The sequence below is a fragment of the Nanorana parkeri genome, unplaced genomic scaffold (assembly GCF_000935625.1).
Source record: "Nanorana parkeri isolate BGI_ZX_2015 unplaced genomic scaffold, ASM93562v1 scaffold35, whole genome shotgun sequence".
In the NCBI taxonomy this organism is placed as follows: domain Eukaryota; kingdom Metazoa; phylum Chordata; class Amphibia; order Anura; family Dicroglossidae; genus Nanorana; species Nanorana parkeri.
Genome location: NW_017306303.1, coordinates 836,231 through 856,889, shown reverse-complemented (window position 1 = coordinate 856,889; position 20,659 = coordinate 836,231). Strand labels below are relative to the sequence as shown.

The 20,659-nt window shown below is 40.6% G+C and overlaps 1 protein-coding gene across 4 annotated transcripts in view; it reads right to left on the bottom strand.

Moving 5' to 3' along the window:
• Positions 1 to 1,346: 1,346 nt before the first annotated feature.
• Positions 1,347 to 20,659, bottom strand: part of DCTN2 (dynactin subunit 2) — a 33,325-nt gene continuing 14,012 nt past the window's right edge. For 2 of the 4 annotated variants that reach the window (XM_018569686.1, XM_018569701.1), the window contains 13 exons: positions 14,995 to 15,000; positions 11,590 to 11,686; positions 10,297 to 10,358; positions 8,611 to 8,709; positions 8,303 to 8,463; positions 7,947 to 8,094; positions 6,903 to 6,968; positions 6,777 to 6,815; positions 6,547 to 6,624; positions 6,367 to 6,438; positions 5,401 to 5,503; positions 4,726 to 4,817; positions 1,347 to 1,985 (listed from right to left, as the gene is read on the bottom strand). In XM_018569686.1, the coding sequence (XP_018425188.1) occupies positions 1,899 to 1,985; positions 4,726 to 4,817; positions 5,401 to 5,503; positions 6,367 to 6,438; positions 6,547 to 6,624; positions 6,777 to 6,815; positions 6,903 to 6,968; positions 7,947 to 8,094; positions 8,303 to 8,463; positions 8,611 to 8,709; positions 10,297 to 10,358; positions 11,590 to 11,686; positions 14,995 to 15,000 (1,110 nt within the window). In that variant the 3' untranslated portion in view covers positions 1,347 to 1,898. The remainder of the gene's footprint in view (positions 1,986 to 4,725; positions 4,818 to 5,400; positions 5,504 to 6,366; positions 6,439 to 6,546; positions 6,625 to 6,776; positions 6,816 to 6,902; positions 6,969 to 7,946; positions 8,095 to 8,302; positions 8,464 to 8,610; positions 8,710 to 10,296; positions 10,359 to 11,589; positions 11,687 to 14,994; positions 15,001 to 20,659) is intronic. The other 2 variants (XM_018569693.1, XM_018569707.1) reach the window with 1 other exon arrangement.

Here is a 20,659-nt window from a genome sequence, read left to right as displayed (position 1 = left end):
AGGTCTGTTTTTTAAATTGCCGTTAGCCATGCTCAAGCAGCTTCTTCCCCAGCCAGAGCATTGTTTATGCATGGTACATTTCCCCCAGGGCAGTGCCCAACTACCAACACCTTTTGTTAGATTTTGGGCGGGTACCCATGATGTTTTTTTTAAAAAAAAAAACCAGAAGGAAAATGTTTAGTGGCAAAAGTTTTTTTTTCCTTTTCTTTGTAAATGTCACTTTTGCTGGAGTACATTGCATACATCTTACAGATGCGCCACTTTACAGACACGTTCATGGCATCCCTCTAACTTCAACTTGCTTGCACCTGTGAAACAGAGAAAGGCTATGGTACCCACAATTGTCCAAGAGTGATGCTTTGAAAGCCGGTACGGGTCATCAAGTTAGATTAAAGGAGAACTATGGGGTCTCCTTTAACCCCTGTGACAGGATCGAGAAGTGAGCAAACGCCGGTATGTGTTCGCTCACCTCCCGATCTACTGAGCCGACCTGTGACAGTCTCATTGTCACAGGTCGGCTAGAACTATGAGGTGAGTGAAAAGCACTCACCTCATAGTTCTCCTTTAAATAATGGCCCTAGAATGATTGCTCTTACTCTGGCATGAGCATTTTGTTTGAACGTAACTTTTTTGCTATGACATAAGGGCTAACAAGCCCCAGATGTAACAGCAGTCTAGTGGTGACAGGTTCTTTTCACCTTTCTTATGGACTAATGTCTTTATTCAACCTCAAATACTATGTAACTATGTAACTATATGTTTCCTGTTACACTCCTATTCAGGACATGCCTATGATCATGCTGAAAATACTAGGACACTACACGACCGCTGCCAATCTGCTCTTATTAAGCTGCTAAGTTTACCTTTCTGACCATGTTTCATGCTACATCCATATTAAAAAGGTATAACATGGTCACATGACATATGATGTCACTGCACCCGTATTCCATACCTCCTCCCATCCATGTTACTGAATCTCTGTACCTCCTTACGAACATGGACAGGAGGGAGAATCTGCCAGAGCATTTCACCCGCGATCCACTCCAAGGTTGCAATGCTTTACTGGCTCCAATGGATATAAATATTACATGCACTGTTTCTTTTATGAGGATGTGTGCATCATTATTATTTTTTTTTAATTTATGAAAAGGTGGACTTTACCTTTTAAACTCTAGAAAATCAAATTTGTGTCAATTTCACAGAACAGAACGTATTTTGACTGGCTTGGCGCCAACAGCTTTATGTTTGCCTTTAGGATTGAAAATAAATCCATCACATATAACAAGGTAACCACGTAACAACGATACATTTTGCGTAAGAAAAAGCAACAAGACACCATAAAGTTACAGTACAATGTACTTTATAATTTACTTCTTGTTTATTTTCAGAGAAGACAGTTAGTGTGGAACAATTCCCCTCAAGCCAGCAAAGCTCTTATATTATTCTCAGTGTTCAGTTCAGATAGACACTGAAGGACATTCTGCACTGGAGAGTTTAACAGGGATAACATACAGATATAAATAAAAGGCCTAAGAAAATTCCCTCATCCCCACATTCTCCCTGTCCATATGGCAAGTACCAACATGCAAACGCAACACCTTGAAGAATGCTATAGTTCCTGTGCACTGGAACCATGATAAGAGCACCTGATCCAATAGGCACATAAGCGTCCCGTGCATGAGTGGGGACAGGAGAGGAGCAGAAGCATTCTCAGGAAAGGAGCAGAGGAATGGGTAAAACTGGAGGCCAACAAGGACTATAGATATATATATATATTTACACAATGGTAAAACCTTCCTTACAGGCAAGGGGAATTTGGAGCAATTTCATAGTGCAGCGTTTGCAGGAACTTGTTTTTGATGTTAAATGGAATGGGCCTTGTAAAGATCAGATGTCCCTCATTTGTTCAGTGTCTTTATTCTGGAGTCGATAGCAGAGAAGTTGTCCCCCACCGTAGCTAAATTCTCCTTCATGGCCTTTTGGACCTGCACAGAAAAAGTAGAAATGGTGATGCCTTCATCAGCATTCTCACTAATGTCACATGCAACATCTTACCAAAGCACAGAAGGACAGTATATAGAATGAGTGTCACCTACAAAAGCTTGAAATATATTGAAAGTGCTATTTGATTTTGCAGTACATCTCTACGCAAGCAGGCAGACGTGACCACCAAGATTTATCCCTCCAAATACAGGAATGTAAAATAGAACTGCTTTAAGCTACTGCGTAAATTAAAAAATGACATTACCTTGTGGAACCCACCCCGCCAAAGTAGCCCAAAAGACCAGAGAGCTCTAGTAGGTATGCAAACAGTAAAACCCTACTCCCTTGATTCAGATTCCCAGGAGGGAGCTTAGGTCTTCCTTACTCCTTGACACAATTCTTTCATAATTGAAGATATAGTACACATACCATGTCCTCAATTATGTACAAACACTCAGCGATCACTGATCAGTGACTGCTTGTACCCGTTCTCCTCTCTGACACACTGTCACAGGGGGCTGAGCGAGCGGTGCAGGGAGGAGAGCTCAGCCTACTGTGACAGCGCGGCCTGTCTCCGCCCCCACACCGCTCTGCCGGACTGTGATATGACACTGAGCAGTGTGGGAGGAGACGCCGGCCGCTCACATCGCTCTCCTCCCGCAGCGCTCGGCCGTCACACTTTCTCTCCTTCCCCCTGGGACACAGAGCAGCGCCCAGCGGGGAGTAAAGAAAGCAGGGATGCGCCGATGTATCGGCAGGAAAATGGCACTTTCGGTATTATGCCAAAAGTGCCATTTTCGGCCGATATGTTTCGGCGGTCGATATATCGGTGCATTACTACTTAAGAGCCAAATAGGAGAGATCTTTTTGGAGAAATTCCATCCATATGGTCACCAGGGTTGACACTGACTTGATGGTACAGATAATATTAATAACGTCTTCTCGTGGTCCTCATTTCCATCCCTTCGTGTCCCGATATCACAGCAACGCAAGTCAGGGTAAATTTCCCTAATAAGGTCACAGACCGCAATAAAAGCCCACTGGATGTTCTCATTCTTGTTTCCCAAACTAAGTAAAGTCTTTGATGGAGTTGGCTTTATGTGAAAAAAGCAGAACATGACATTTATAAATAATAGATCACATGCAGAGAATATCATTGTGCTGAGCATAACTTTCCAATCAATTGTACTTTTGCACAGATATTTTTAGATCAGCTTCCTGAAAGGTTCACAGAATTGTACAAGTGCAAACAGGTTTGCTGATTAATTCTGCAGTGTTGCTCCAAAATGGTTTCCCAGGTTTGAAAAAAGGGAAGTCAGAAATCAGGTTTATAATTAATTCATCGTGTGCAGGCTTAAAGTAGTATTCAACTTTCAATAATGAATCCAGATCCAATATACATTGCCCAGCAAATCATTGCCTCACATTTATGCCCAAACACCTACAATCATCTTGTTTCTGAACAGCTGACTCAGGATCTCTCAGCTCAGCTTCCCTGAACTTCCTGTCCAGTACAGGATTATAAGTGACTACATCTGGCCATCTGTACATTTCAAAACTGGGTGGACAGACAGCAAATCCTTTGGCAGGTAAACCGGCTCCTGTATATGTACTCCATCTGTGTGCCTTGATTTCTATTGTGTGATGATTTTGCAGTGTGTGTTTTGTGAGACTGCTCACAATGTTGCCAAAAGAAATTGTAAGGGTAATGTCTTACCTGGGACGAAGCACATATATTTTCTGCCACTACACTGAAAACTAAATCACATCACTTACACGCCACTGATCTGAGAAGTGTTGAGTGACTCAAATGAGAGCCAGAATTAGGCGATCACCATAAATCAGTTGTGGGTGTAGGTTGTCCTCTCATTTGCTATTAGGCATTATTTTGAAGATCACCATGATATTTCCAAACAAATCTGCCAAGTTTAGGCGTTGATGCGTCTATTCAAGTGTCATGGCAATGACTAACAGACTTTACAGCAGCAGGTCGCTTTTAAATCCAGTCAAAGTTGTAATGTAATTTAAAGTGACATTAAAGGCTTCCCTCCACCCTCATGTTAGTGTCGGGACTTACCTTAAATCATGCCTCTTTATTCGATCATCTTCTTCCTTACTGTCCTTTTCAGCTGTCCCTCCAGCGCCGGTGCGGGTCTCCGATCCAGCGCTGACTCCTCTGTCCTCCTCTTCTCTCATGTCCCACGGAGTCTGTGCGGGTGCACGCTGCTCCATAGACTTACCTTGCGTCTCTCTTCGTCCCCCGGCCGAACATCTGAACTGCGCATGCGACCGCCCCAAGATCCTTTGCAGCCACCTGAGACTCTTCAGATGTTTGGACGGGAGCGCGCGGAGAAGACACAGGTAAGCTCAAACCTGTTTCAAAAGGGTTTTGTTTTTTGTAGTTTTTGCATATATCTACTGCTTGCTAGCCATAGATATATGCAAAAAAACTTTAATATAAATCTATTTTCGTTTGGGAATACCTGTACAGATCTGCACAAATACCGATCCACAAAGGTTGCAAGTACATATTTTTGTTTATACACACTCAGCAGCACTTTTATGGCACAAAGCAGAAGAAGTAGACTTCCCTAGCCAGCCATTAACAAGTGACCAATAAGGGAAATCCAACAATTGTCAGGGGTGTCTGTGTCATTTGGACAGATAATGTAACTCTTCCCTGTCCTATTGATAACTGCAGTCAGAATTGAAATGACTAGGTATAAAACTGCGGAAACTTACCACGGCAAGAGCACTTTTGTTGTCCTTCAGGGAATTTGCAATCATCTGCTGCGTAGTGTCCAGATGGGTGAGCAGTTGGCCAAACTGCATGGCTGGAAAGTAAAAGGAATGTCTACATTAGTTCTGGATTTGTATTTGCAGATGGGACAACTCAGAACTTTATTAAAACCGCACATACAAGCAATCAAAAAACCTCCCATGTGAGACAACCTGGAAGAAAATCACTGGCTAGTGAAGCACTACTGCCAGTTCTATGCGCCATAATATACCTGAAATATTAGGTTCTGATAGAAATGTTCACAATGACTATGTTTACAATGGAAAACAACACGCACACCCTCAATATTTGGGGTGGGGCACTAGATAGTAATATTTGACTGGAGTTCAGTTGTAAATCAGCTAAATATATTCCAGCAGCATCAAAACAAAAAAAAGGTTCATTCTCTATAGAACACAGACACAGCCTGAGCAAAAAATCCTGTCCCCTGATGGCATGCTTCAAAGAAGGACCCTTGGTTTCTATGTGGAAGCAGTGGTCTTCCTGCAGAGGTCCAACACGCCCCCATCTAAAATCGCAGCTAGAGCTCTCTAATCCGAGAGCGTGGACTCTGCTGACTGGCCAATAGCAAACAGCCTGCTGAAACCAATACCTCTCATCACAGCCTGATTATTTACCTTGCTCATGAAGCTGCTTTAATGCCACCAGCCTTTGTACAACCTGGGGCAGTGTGCCAGACATGGAATCCCACTTCTGAACAATGTCAAAGAGCTGGTGCACCTGTGAAAACAGACAAGTTAGTGTACAGTAAGAGAATAATCAAATTTAACAGGGAACAGCTCTTTCATTAAAAGAAACTCATTTTGACTACTTTATGTATCCTTTCAGCGGATATGTAACACAAAAACATATCCTATACCATGGACTCCTATGTCTACACCCTATCTGCATCTATCTGCAGTGTGAGGTCTAAGGCACTGCTTGCCCTCACTGCTGCCCTCAAGGAGTTTTCGAATGGGATCTGGTAAAGTCACTAATGTGCTGTTCTCTTTGCTGGAAAGAAAACCTGCTCTGCAAGTTATCTGTGCTTCTGCTTTTTTTTTTTAACTCCTTGGGGAGGGGGGTGGGGATCTGTTTGTATTTCCATTTTTCCTGTCGCTTCTTAAATAATACCCCACTAATTATCAGGGGGCAGCTCTGACGTGAGGAAGCAAAGACATCTCCTCTACCAAGATGGCTGAATCCACACAGAGTATGGAACAAGGCACAGCAAGTCAGTAACATGGAAAAGATCAGCTACAGGGAGCCTACAGGAATTCCAAATAGCTAGTCTTGCTCCTCTTGGGGTTTTTTGCGGGCACAGGTTCCACAGCATGAGTTCTTTTTAAAGCACACCTAAACCCAATAAACTGCATTTAAATATCTCCACTCCATAATGTGATCAAATGTTGATAGCAGAATATTTCGCATTTGCCACACCTCTTGGTGCCTTGACACATGACCAAAGCTGTGTCCATTGTTGTGTGGTTTATGCTAAATAGGAGGGCCAAAACTGGAAAAAGCTGCACAATGGTTTGGGTGCACAAATTATATATATATATATATTATACACACACACAATTAAATTTTTTTTAAACGTATACCTTGCTTTCCGTGTCTGCATCCTCAACTGCTGCCTTGTGCTTTGCAATTTCATTCATCTTCCCCAAAACACTCTGTGGAATAAAACACAAGGCTATTTTACACATATGTATGAACAAGAGAGATTCTGCTTCTGGACACCAGTTTCTTGACATACAAATCATAGAGGTAAAAATGGTTACCTGCAGCCTGGCCTCCACCTGGTCCAGCGATGCAACATCTAACATGTTCACTTTAGCTTGTAGTATTTCTACAGTATCCTGGGGCAGACAAAAATAAAATACAAAGCATTACCTGCTGTCCCTACCTTGATTCCAGCATGCTTGTTTTCAGTAAACATTTTGTAGCATAGCTTTAGGAGTGATGGTGCTTATTATAGTTTTTCACACTTATAAAGGGACAAGCTACATACCATGAGATTTGATCCTTGCAATCCAACCGTGAGAGGATTCTGCAACAACAAAAGAGCCAATGTCTATCACCTCTAGATGAGAACAAAATAAGAATGAATTTACTGTACGACATGCCAATAACTTGCCTGTGGGTCCTGATCACAGCGCACAGCAGATTCCAGCTCACCCAGTCTTTTCTCAAGCTCTGCCAACTGTAACAAGTAAAAAAAGATATCTTATGTCAAAACCAATGTCAATGTAACAGACACGAAAAATATTACTTCAAACCTATGTAAACAGGACAGTCAGCCAGACCCAGTGTAATTCCTCCTATCCTGCCTCATTGAGCAGATTTACTGTGGCTGATAGGTAAATGCATTTATAGACAACCAAATATGATCTGTAGTTGTAGTAAGTGCACCATATGGAATGTGTTTTAAAAGAAAAAAGCAACCCTGTGCAATGTGCAAGGAAGATAAATTCCCTCTGAATAAAGAAGATGATGCACATCAATGTCTACCTAATGATGGCAACATCATACCAAAGGAGTTAAAAAATGAAAGCTCATGGTATGGTGAACATTTGTTTTTATGTTGTGTCTGTTCAGAAACAGGTTTTCAACAACTTTAATCCTTTTGCAGATTTACTGTGGCTGATAGGTAAATGCATTTATAGACAACCAAATATGATCTGTAGTTGTAGTAAGTGCACCATATGGAATGTGTTTTAAAAGAAAAAAGCAACCCTGTGCAATGTGCAAGGAAGATAAATTCCCTCTGAATAAAGAAGATGATGCACATCAATGTCTACCTAATGATGGCAACATCATACCAAAGGAGTTAAAAAATGAAAGCTCATGGTATGGTGAACATTTGTTTTTATGTTGTGTCTGTTCAGAAACAGGTTTTCAACAACTTTAATCCTTTTATGATGAGAGAGAAGAGAGAGAGAGAGAGAGAGAGAGAGAGAGAGAGGGGAAAATTAACAAATTGAAGGCAGGAAAGGGTTAAAAGGAACTAAAAATGTGTTACCATTCAAAGAACTAAATAATGGTTATTCAGCATAGCATTGTAAGGAAAAAACGACCAGTGTTTACTAGAAATCTCATCTAATGTTTTTTATACACAAATCATCATTACATCATAATGACATCATAAATGTGATCACAGTTGTGCCAGCCAGCACATTACCTTAGCAGCCTGGGTAAATTTGTTTTGCTCAGGACGGCAATGTAATTCATAGGTGACCAAGCCCCCATCTTTGTCTGATCCCTTTGCTGGGCTTTTGCCTTCTGGGCTCTTCCTGGTTTTAGCAACATCCAACTGAGTTAGCAACCGCCTAAAATCCAACATTAGATAAAAGACTTCATTCCACATTTTTTGAGGCATGTCAGCCTAATATCAAACACATTCTATTATCACATCTGTATACCATTATGTACATAATTCAATATTTACTAATTTTGAGAAGTCAGTAGTGTACTATGAAAGAGGATTGGGTTATTACCCAGATATTATCACACAAGGGTCATGTTTGTTATTCTTACTTTGCAAGAGCTCCATCAGGATCTGTCAGGTTGATGGCAGCATCAGGGCCTAGTAACTTCTCTAAGTGGTTGGAAACTAACTGTTGCTTCAATGTGGCCACTTGCTTGGCCAGTGCAACTGGAGTCAGCTTCTCTTCAGTGGCGGATTCCTTAACAGTGCTCTATGCAGACAAATAGGAGGATTATGCATTAGGAGCTTATTATAGAATTCACCCAGAGCAACATTACTTTCATGACATTTTTTTTTTTTGCAATCTTATGACCAAGGTGGTGTGTTAGACTTTAAGAAAGGTTGCTTTGTTGTTCACCTGTATCTTCTCCACTTCTTGCGTCAGCTCCTGTACTTCATGAAGCAGCCGCTGATACTTTTGTTGCGGGGTCTCCTTGAGGCCAATTCCTTCCCCCAGCTACAAAAGAAATACAAATAAGGTGCAGTAACAATACTACATTTTATTCCAGGAAAAAACAAGCCCATTAATAAAACGGGATTCCATAGAAAATACTTATTTTTGGATACATCGGAGACAGGCTAGAACCTCAGTAACATACTTCTTGCTTGATCTGTCCCACTTGGGTATATTTCACCTCACTTTCTGGCCAGAAGACTGCTGTTACAGGAAGTGAAGAGAAACCTCCCTACACGCAGCATTAAAATCATGGACAGTGGATTTGCCCTTCTTTAGCCAAACAGAAAAAACCCCGGAATCCTAGTCTTTCCATGCAACTCCAAAAGGACACTTTCCTTCAAATGGATCTGGACCATAAATGGAGAGCTGGGGGTTAGGTAATCAATGCATTAATGTAGGCCGATAAATATGGTCATCAAGATACACTAATTTGAACCTGATGGTATGCTTACATGTAGGGATGTCCAGATACTAGTTCAGATACCAGTGCCAATACTTAGCATTTTCTTGAGAACTACCAGGGTTGCAGCAGGGACCTAGCTGTGGCGCTCCACCACTGTCCTGAAATTATTTGTCTGTACTGTTTTAGAAAAAGTGTCGCATGGCAATAAACAAAAACGTATTGTACTTGTATCTGTGAGTACTTGTACGTGAAAAAAATGGTATTGGTATATATAGATATCTATCTTCATAAAAAAACTATCATACATTAAAACAGGGATGAACAAATCCCAGGAGCTCCGTGTGCTCCTTACAAATGACAGCTGCCTCCTAACTTCTGAATTTTTCTCTAGTCTAGTCTTGGAGCTGGAAAAGTATCTGTACTTGTACAGAGTACGGTACTTGGCATCTGAACATCCCTACTTACATGCAATGTTACTACAACCCAAAAATTCACACAAAAGCATCCATTGCCTGGGGATTTCAGATGGCCTTTGTACAGATCTTTCCTTTCTATCACTGGCAGCAGAGAAGGAATAAAAGGCAATGGGTCTGTGTGCATTGAGGGCGGTACAGAGGCCTACTCACACTTGTCCATTTTGATGCAGCAAAATGCATTCCAAGCAAAAATTCCATTATTTCATATGAGGCTGGTTTATATCCATGTGCTGCAGGTTGTGAAAGAAAAGGCAAACTCTATAGGACCTTTCACACCTACATGTGCGCTGCATGCACACAGACAGAACAGTGCAAGTCCAGCCTAACTCGGCACCTTTTCAACTTGCCATCAGGAACGCATGGTAAGCACATCCTTTAACCAACTGTAAGCCCCTCCTTACAAAATACTCTTTGAAAAAGAATACATTTTAAACAGTATTAATCCTCATACACAAGGACACAAATTGATAGCATGTGAAATATGTCCTGTCAAGCACCTGGCAACCAGTGACGTCAGTAAACTGGGCGGGATGCTGGATAGAGCCGCTGACATGGCCAAACCACCCCCCCCGAACGCGCACTCACTGCTAGCACCCCGAGTTCCCCCTGAACAACCATTCAATGACAGTACCCCCTGACATTTTCATTCATCACCAGAACAAAACAAACATTTATGAAAATACATTATAGCATTAACCAAATACTTACCAGTTCATACTCGCCAGATTCATATCCTGTCCTTTTTGACTTGCTGATTCGATCAGAGAAATCTACAAATGAAATAATGGGAGCATGAATGCATTTGCACTATTCTGACTGCCATAAAAAAAGAACTTCCTCTTTAAATGAAAACATTGTTTTATATTTAAGAACTAATGTCCTTGTATTTTTACATCCCAGGTAAAAGGTGCTTGTATAGTCAAAACTTTTCTTTATAGTTTCAAATTGAGTAGGGCCAGTTTATTTTTTTAGCTGTATGTGTTCTTTGGCAAGTTTTCCCTTCATTTCATGTGCTGGAGACAACAGAAGTGAGAGAAAATATTTCCAAAGCATATGGGGAAATCCCCTCTTAAGCAGCTTTCACAGAAACAAGAATCTTCATTGAATGATATACCGGTTCTGGTGCAAACCGGCAATGGTCACCAGGACAAATAGAAGATAAATCTATCCAGCTTTTCCACAGACAATAGCAGTGTTTTCAATTCAAACACGCAAAATATTGCATGCATTCAAACTTGCAAATCTGCGTTACCATTTGCTTTGTCCATATTTTTCTATTATCAGCCATCTTGCAGAGTCTATTCTATTAACTTCCTCGGCATTAGTGGCAGGTGAAGAAGGTAGATATACCATGTGAGTTAAGTGATGCAATCACTCCACCACAGGAAGTTCTCTGTACCACGATCAGGAAACGGCATGTAATAGAGCGGTTCTTTCCCCACCCTAATCCTACTTCTCTCCTGCTATTTTATCAGCCACAAAATTACTTGTTTTACTAAATGCAGAGATCTAAAACAATTAAAAAGGCATTGTTACTGAATTGCTCTGCTCCTTATGCATATACGAGAGACAGAGAGAAATCCAATGACCTCTGAGCTGTGCAGCCAGCCGTGATCAAGCCAAGAAGTCATTAAATCCTATTTCGTGCTGCAATGTCTGCACTACAGATGGGAAACCTATAGAAAAGGTCACAAGACACATAGTTTTGCAACCATGCATGCACTATTTTTACCTATTGGCTTAAGACTGTCTGCATTAAAAACAAAAACAAAAAATGGGTTATGTTTTGAACACAGTTTTGGTTTTACCTCATCCAGCAGTATTACAGGGTCCTATGCCTTTGACCACACAATAGAGAAGATCATCCAGATGTTGCTTGCCTTACTGTATTTTTTTCTATTTCAGGTTATTCTCATCTCTGCACCAACTGGGGGCCAATTCCCTCCGCAGCCATGACAGAAAGTCAAATCTTACCACAAAATCTGTACTTTAAAAACTCACCTAGTCCCTTAGTGCCAATCTTCTTGTCTTTAAATTTGTCATACGCTGCATTGGGGTTGACAATAATATGCTCTACACTGGTACTGGTCAGTTCCTCCTGGATTATAAGAAAGAATAACATACAAGAATTAGCAGCTTGGATTGCACTGCTGTTTGTTAGAAACACAAGAGACCCAAGGCAATCACATGATGCGCACAAATGGGAAAATAAAAACAAGAATGTACTGAAATCAAACAGTCAGCATTTATAAATGTATTATAAAAGCCACTTAAACTGCGCTGATCGAAAATGATTACAAAATGTGAGCGTTCTAGAAAACAAAAGTCAAATCACAAAAAGTATCAGACGTGAGAAACAAATCATGGCATTACCTGCAAATAAAGATTTTTGGATCTTATATGCGTGTAATAGTGTTACTGTTTAATCTGATTGTAAAACATTTCAGTGCTTTAAGTTGATTGGCACAAGGAAGATGTTTAGGAGCACGCACAGAATGTTCAGAGGTCTAGCGGGCTTATTTAATAAGGAAATGTACTGAACCATACTTACCAATAAGAAATGTATTTAGCACATTATTAAATAAGCCCCCTTAGATCACAAAATAATGTAAAAGATTTAGATTGGAACAGCAGACAACATCAAATGTCAGTCGAAAGTGTAAATCATGAATTCCTAGAAAAGGAATATTAGCAGACAAGACTTATTGATTGGGTTATATTCTAAATATGTCAACGCAACAAAGTAAATATTCATGCAAAGAGGGGACAAGAGCCGCAGACGAAAGCTATCATGAACATTAGGGTACAATATGAGGTGACTGCAGTTTACAAGGATTTAAGAAAATATGTAAACTAAAACAATGGGATTCCTTTTCTTCTCCTAGAAAAATAAGATGGAAAGCAAACAACTGCATGATGGAATGCTTAGACACAACTTGGAAAAAAGAAACAAATGATTAAACCTGGTTTATGGACACCCCAGTGTATAGGCATGGGTGTGACTCATGGCTGAGCTCACATGATCTCTGAAGGACAAGAAAGTCTTCATTAAACTGGAAGTTTGTCTTTGAAAAATAAATTGTGAGTAGGAAGACTACTTTATTGCAGAAGAGACATGCTAGGTATCTTCTGCAATGAAATCTCCTCACCTTCCCTGTTTGCATACCTCTTCAGAATGTACACGGAGCTTCAAAGCTTGATGTACATAATCAGCCTGCCATAGTCCCTGGATGAATTAACTCTCGTGCGCATGTGCAGGAGTTACATCATTCCAGACTGGTCAATTAAGATGGCTAAAGATGCTGAACCTAGAAGAAGACTGGGAGAAAACTAGTCTGTGGACAGCGAGAGAGTTCCAGGAAGTGGCTTTGCTGGAGGGAAGGTTAGTATTGCAGATTTTAGTTGTTTTCATTTTCCTTTGACCCACTGACGTTATGAAGCAATACTCATTCCACAGACGTTTTCATGCAGACCCTTCTAATTCAACAAATGTCTGTCTATTGTTAATTAACCACTTGAGGGCTTTGGGTGTGAGATACGCCCAAAAAATGACTGCCAGGACTTGCCTATGTATTACAAAAATGCAGTCACTAGATTGTGAAAATAAAGTCTTGTTTAGCTCTAACTGTATATAAATCTCAATTTTTCCTGTAAACATTGGAGTTTGATCCTATTCCTCCTGCCTTCCCTATTTGTTAAAGGGACTGCCACCATTAGGGTAGGCGATAGGGAAACTCGGCAAGTAGGGGAGGTAGGTGTGGAACCGAGTTCAAGAACAGCATACATCTTTAGCTGCCTCCTTCTCTAGGTCTACTGATCACTTTGACATGTGGTTTACACTCAAAGTACATTTTATCATAATATGCTTCTTTTGAAATGCCCAGATCAGCTTATTTTAAAATATTCCTAATTACAGAGCAGTACTAATCAAAAGTAATGCCATGTGGGTTGCCCTTAAAGTGTCTCTTAGCTGTTGACAACCTGCTATGGCTTCTGCCCAAGGACAATTCTCGCAAGCAGAATCCAATTACTTCTTCAAACTGTGGGACTCCCTTAAATACTCAGGAGGAGTCATGTCTCCCCACCCAACCTCTGTTATTCTTCCTCAGGAACCCTTATTTTCCTCCTGGGATGGAAGCCCTTGGTGCATTCTGACACTGGATAGCTAAGAAACTCACACACCTCCACCCGTTGCTAGATAAGAAAGGCGTGAAGTCCTTTCAAACTCTCCCAACAGCCTATAAACCCCCTGCCTTGGAAATATTCAGACAGATACAAGTGAACCATTTTTTTTAACTCCCTCATTCACAAACCACCAGGCACATTGCCATAAACACCCTTTCAGCTTAAATGCAAAGACCCACGCTCACTGGGCATAATATCCTTGCTGTACGACCAATGGGACCTGACCATGCCTACATGCAACATTGGCAGGAATATCTTAACAGCACTATCAAACCTGATGTGTGGGCCCACATTTGGTTGCAAAACGCTCAAGCCTTAGATACCAATTCTAAATTACTATACTGGTGGTACATGGCACCCATTCAACTAGAACATTTTGTCTGAGGGAACCACGGGAGGTGCCTCCGTGGAAGTTCTGATAAGGACACCTTCCTGCATACATGGTGGACATGTCCAATTGCATGAGATTTGTGGGTATGCGTTTATAGGATACTCTTGATCTCATTGGACACATTTATCTGCAAACCCATTAAAGGCCCTTCTCAATCTCAAACCTCCAACGCCACAATTTAAACTCATGCTTCATGTCCTCACAGCAACTAAACTTACCATTGTGAAAGCCTGGCTAATTGATACCTTCCCAGTAACCAAGGTGAAAACAAGAACCCATTGGGACAATAATTATCATGTGTACTGAACTTGAACCTGAACTAGTCACTCTACATATCAAACCTCTAACTAGATGAAATGCACTGTTATTGCTCCTATGACCTTGCCTTGTAATTGCATGTTATACTTTGAAAACCCCAATAAAACCTTTTGAATATGAAAAAGTAAATGTAATTAAAAGATTTTGAAGCACTTAGTGTTTGCAATTACAGTCAAAGATCATATAAAATAGAATGTAGCTGATAGCTAGATGGATGATTGAAAACCATAAAAGGAATATAGGCTAATAAAGAAAAAAAAAAAAAGGGCAGCCAGAGAGATGATAAATAAAGAATGCAGCCAGTCAAAATTATAGAAATTAGATTGAACTAGTAGGACGAATAATAATACAGAAAATAAAAAATAGCAGTGAGGGGAAATTATTTTCTTAAATCCATGTTTTCAAACATCACATTTGCTGCATTTAAATTTCAGTATTAGTAAAACATGAAAGCAAAACAGCAAAAAAGCCACAGTGAGAGCACAGAGGGAATCAGACAGCAGGCTTCTTACCAGCTCCTTGCAGTGTTCCCCAAGAGGTGAGAGAAAGATAAAACAAATAGTTACAAATAAAAAGAAAGAAAACTGGTATCAGACAATTAAACATGCAACAGCTTTACAATTAGCTCACAGTACCTGCGGTAGAAGATCCAGACTAGAAAGAGTTCCTTATAAATGGCTTGTAGGGGTTTGCCAATGCATTTTCCACCCAGCCTACAACCTGTTCAATTTAAAAAGCCTCCCTCCCAGGCAGCCTTTGTTGGCTTTCTAATTACCCACTTTTTTTTTTAGGAAAACAGGAAGGCAAAATAATTGACATTCCGTGTATGCCTACCATTGTACACATTATGTAAAGTTGGCTGCAAAAAGTAGAAAGAGTAGTGCTCAGTGGTAACATTGCAGCACCAGTAATACTCAGCACTGAATTAAACGGAAACCTTACTTTCCTTACCACCTGTATGCTATTTTTTTTTGGTGTTCCAGCCCACATGGGCAGACCAGGAAGGCAACATGTGGCCCGTAGTTGAACCTAAATGATACTTCTGTCCCCATAATGATGAGTCTAATCTTGGTGTGCAGATGAACGTGCTATGAATATTAGTTGGTTTGCTGGACATGCAAATTAGCCAATGTAAGCTGTATGGCAAAAGCAATTTATTAAGGAAGCAAAACATTATTCAGAGTCTATTAAGGTTAATTCTGCAATGTGAAATTTAAGCAAATTTGTTATGACGTTGTTAAAACTGCAATTCAGGCCAGACAAGAATGATGGGGGGCACACACAAATATTGGTCTGTTAAAAATTATGCCAAAAAAAAAAAAAAAAAAAAAAATCTAGAAAAATATTTTGATCTCACTGTTTTGTTTCTCCTGGGGTTACCCTAAAGCAATACAGGCTGCTCACTTACAAAGTGATCATTCACTGAGCTTGGTAAAGCTGGCCTTACGCTGCTCTATTTTTTTGTTCAACCCACAAGCTGAACGGAAAAAATAGAGCAGATTCCGCCATCAACGCTACAAGCATGTTAATTGAGGAGTCCCGTTGTTTCTGTTTGGGTCAGAGTACCCAAACAGAGCTGACTGCCAGCTCTGTTCGTATGAAGATTTTCCGACCGCCTCCTTCAACCAGCTGATCGAGGGATGCTCACCGAAAGGGATACAGACCGCAGCACCCACTGTGCGAATTTCGGCCAGTTCCTCAAGATCCAGCCAAAATGTGCACAGTGTATGGCCACCTTAAGTTAGATAAAGCTGGGTTTAATTTAAATACCCAAATACCAGCAGATAGTCTGTTATGATGAAAGCAGGAACCCCTTATTTGCCATCGATGACTTTTTAAAGTGAACATTCACACTGCCAAGTAAACAGCCTGTTTTTTAGCAAAGCAATATGACAAAATCATAACAATTTTACACCCTGGTACCTCTCATTCCAAGAAGACTTCATACATAACTACAGTTCATATATTTATATCTGTCTATAGACATGCAGGGAACACACGCGGTGACAAGCAAGACCAAAAAGATGGGGAAAAAAAGACACCTTAGGACAGGGGTGGACAATTGATAGAATTCAGAAGCAAGTCTGTCCAATCCAGGAGCCAGCAGAATATATGTTTAGGAGTCCACTCCACTGACAACTAGAGAAAACCTCAAAAATTGGGCGCCAGCTGTAATTTTGAAAGGAGCATTGGCTACCTGGCGGCCCCTAGGATTTATCCAGCCCTGGTTTAAGAATCCTAATGTAGGAAGCTTATGCATGTAAAATCTTGTTTTATTATTCAATTTTTAGTTTTTCAATTTTTTGGTTTTTATTTACAAAACATGGTTAAGATAAGGCAACGTCCCAAAGGTTTATGGAAGTATGAATTTTAATGACAGGTCAACTATAAATATTAGCATCTTGAGTAAAAAAAGTAATCCAATTCCTGATTAATTATCTTTAGGAAATGTCCTTTATTCACATGAAATGCATTTTCTAGCATATTTTGAATGCTTCCAGCGTACCGGAAAGAAAAATGTTTGAAATGATAATTTCAGGATAGATGCACATTCATTTCCTGTTGTCTTGATCCCTTCTTAGCAATAATCCTCTAAAATACTGCAGAAACAAATTAGTCCATGTGTCAGAGGCATCAGATTATAGCTTAGTGCAGCGTAAAATGATATTGTCTGAATCTGTGCAAGGACATAAGAGCTGGGGAGTATCTGAAGCCACATCTATGACTCCACGCTCCTGGGCATTTTTTCCCCCCATTAAATAATGATCAGATCACAATGAGAGATAGTTGGGTTTTTCAAATGTTTTGGGGTGGTTTGCAGAGACAAATACATTATGGCTGGTAAAATGTACATTTCAGAAGTCAATCTACAATGTGCAGGCACTTGGAAGGAGATAAGACACCCAAGACTACTTTTGCTCCCCAAACTTAAGGGAAGCATTGGTCTGCCGGATATATCCCTGTATTACAAAGCCATCCATGTTTCAAGAATTGTAGACTGGTGCTACTCTCGTTCGCAAAAGCAACGGGTCACTATTGAGTTGGGCGAGTACCCAGTTCCCCAGGAGGGTCTTCCCTTGCTTTCAGCCCCTCTACCGCAACATATTGCTGCTCACCCCACTATTGGTCCCACCATTCGGCTTGCCAGAAGAGTATTTAGGTCTTCCACTATTTCTCCCTTTACTCCGGTGATAGGGAACCCGGACTTTTTGCCGGTAGTGGAAGACGTGTGATTCCGCAGGTAGGATCTCGCCAATAAGTATCGCTTGCTTGATATTGTCTCTGAACAGAATTGGCTGCCCCATTCCACCTTCCAGTCCATCACAAATCCTCAATTGTGTGCATGGAGTTTGCTACTGCTCCGACACTTTTTTTCCATTCGACTTCAGTGGTTCCAAAATAGACCTTTAATGTTTTTGGTGACATGCGTCACCGGGGGCAACCGCTACGTCACGTTGTGTCAGTAGTTTACAAGCTTCTTTCTTCTCCCCCACATGATTCTTTCCCCCATTTTCTTCAGAAATGGGAATCAGAGTTGGGCCAATGTTTCTCACCACAGCAAAAGGAAAACATTTTGTATTTTGAACACAAAGCTTCCATTGCAATCCACCACCAGGAACAAGATTACAAACTTATCTAGATGGTATAGGGTCCCAGTTCTCCACAAGATGCATGATAATAATCCCTAGGTCTATTGGAGGTGTAATTCGGAATTGGAAACGCTGTCTCACGTATTTTGGTACTGTACTAAACTTCACCCCTTTTGGGCGTCGTTTCGCACGATGGTCCAACAGATCTGTATGAAGGATTTGGGATGCAATCCTGAGACCTCTTACATATGACCAACTGCCAAATACAAATGATTGTTATCAATTCACCTGTTTGCTGCGCCAGAGCCTGTATCCCTACATTGTGGCTTCCATATTTGTGTGTGTATATTCCCGGGTTGGATCCCTTTGGAGTTGGGACTACTGGTGGCCAGGATCGCAGGGGGATGACTTCTTGGTATCTTGTCCTTGCGGTCATTGTTTTCTTCCTATGCCTCCTATTGTTTGTCCTTCTGTTGTCTGTTTCTCGATTATGTTCTTCCCATTTCCTTCTGTTTCTTTAGCTCTGATTTCGCTCTCTTGCAGGAGAAATAAACTCTCTTTATGTTTACTTATTATGTTGGGATGCACCTTCTCATTGCCTAATGTTCCTCATACCGTTAGAAAATTTTATGGATGTTTTGAGCGATTCTTGGTGCTAGAATGTGCTGATACACACAATACTTTTTCTTTTGGAATTGGTGTATTGTTTATGTAAGCTTACTTGATCAAGACTTTAGGTTGAGATTGTCTCCCTGGAGAGTCGTTATTTTCCTGTTACTTGAATTTATTCAATATGAATTGCAAAAAATATAAAAGAAACAGCCAATGTGTCTGAGGAGTCCAGCAGACTTCTGGTACTGTTATATTATACATTTGGAAACTATAACTGCTGAAAAAAGGCATCCTGTACAAGTAAAACACTTACCAGTCCCTCCTCTAGTGAAAGGAACCTTCAGTAGCAAAAGGAACACCAATTACTGGAACGCTCAGGGTGTGTTTGACTGCTGCATCTCCCTGTGTCAGCACCCATGGAAGGGAAGGGACACGCTAGTGACATCGTGGCCAAAGACACACTACTGACATAAAAGCTGGGGGGTCCATAGCATGGCGCACGCTGCGGTTGTAGCATGGAGAAGATTGGTGAAAATTGGAGTGGCCGGTGGCTGGACTGGTATGTATTATTAAAGAATTGCAAAACAAAAAACCATAAACATTTTGCTATACTAAAAAACACCAAAAAAAAACAAACAAAAAAAACACACAGTTCTGCTAGTGTAGGTACAAGTACATTTGTAATCCATGTAAAACAAAGTAGCTACTTTGGAATAGTATGATACATATGGTGGCTGCTATAGTACATTTCCTGTGTATTAAACAGATATCAGACAACACAAGTGCGAGGAAATCCACCCAATGGGGATATGAGCAGTAATAAAGTACATTCTCTAGAAGAATGAGGAAAGTTTAGAGCCTTGATCAGCATTGTAGTGCTTTCTGTGGCCCTCCTCGGGAGAATTCTCCTCATTTACTGTCCATGTGACAGGTGTCAAGACAGAACAGGAAGTGAAGAAAATCTTCTATGGGAAAGCAGGGTTTAAAATTTGATAAGCGTTGTGACCTTTACAAAGTTTTGGCTGGAGTTAGGCTTGATAACCATTTGTAAGGAGGTTGAGCTTGGTGCGTGCCCAGCTGCCCAAAACGGACCACCTCCTCCACCTCACTCAATTAGCTGCAGGGATGCGCATCCCCTGTCCCACAGCTATATGCCCCAAAGGTTTGTACCAAGCCCAGCCTCACCATTAATAAAGAACAGCCTTCATATTAACTAATGAGCAGGACACACATAAAACAACACACACTGCATGGTAAAGTAGCATATAATAGATGCCGTTTTAGAATCCTGCTCTGGGTATGCAGGCAACAAGGACTAATGCATCCCTACAGTGATTCGCACTGTTGATGAATCCACAATACAAAATAACCAGGGACTTGTACCCCATAGATGTAAAATGCTCATTTATAAAAACAAATTGTTTTCGGAATGTTCATTTGATTTTCTAATAGTTAATGGGGTCCAAACAATTTCGATCTATTTTGGCCACAGTGTGGGGGGGAAAAAAAAGGATCGAAGGAGCAGAATGGAAAAATGTTCTTAAATGAATGGAATTCGAACAGTGAATGTGGTTTTTGTTCAAGAAACTCCATTCCTTCCAAAATTGAATGTTCAAATTAAAGTCTTTAAGGTCGTTAATAAATGTTCTGACAAATGTTTTTTCTTATGAGCGTTTGTACAAAAGCCGACCATTGTATGGCCAGCTTAAACATCTCTTCTATTATCTAACTATAAGAACCTGTTTATGAAGGCTGAAATCTGAGCTATTGACAACAATGATCATATTTCTGCCATTAAGCCATACACAGGAAAAACGCTCATTATTTGGTTGGAGTGCACTCAACCGGAAAATAAAATGGACAATGTTTCGATCGCTGCCCTGTCTAGCTCAGTGATTAAATGGATCAGTTTCAGACTGATTTACAGTAAAAAGATTCTTACAATAGAACCACAACAATAAAAAACAAGACACAA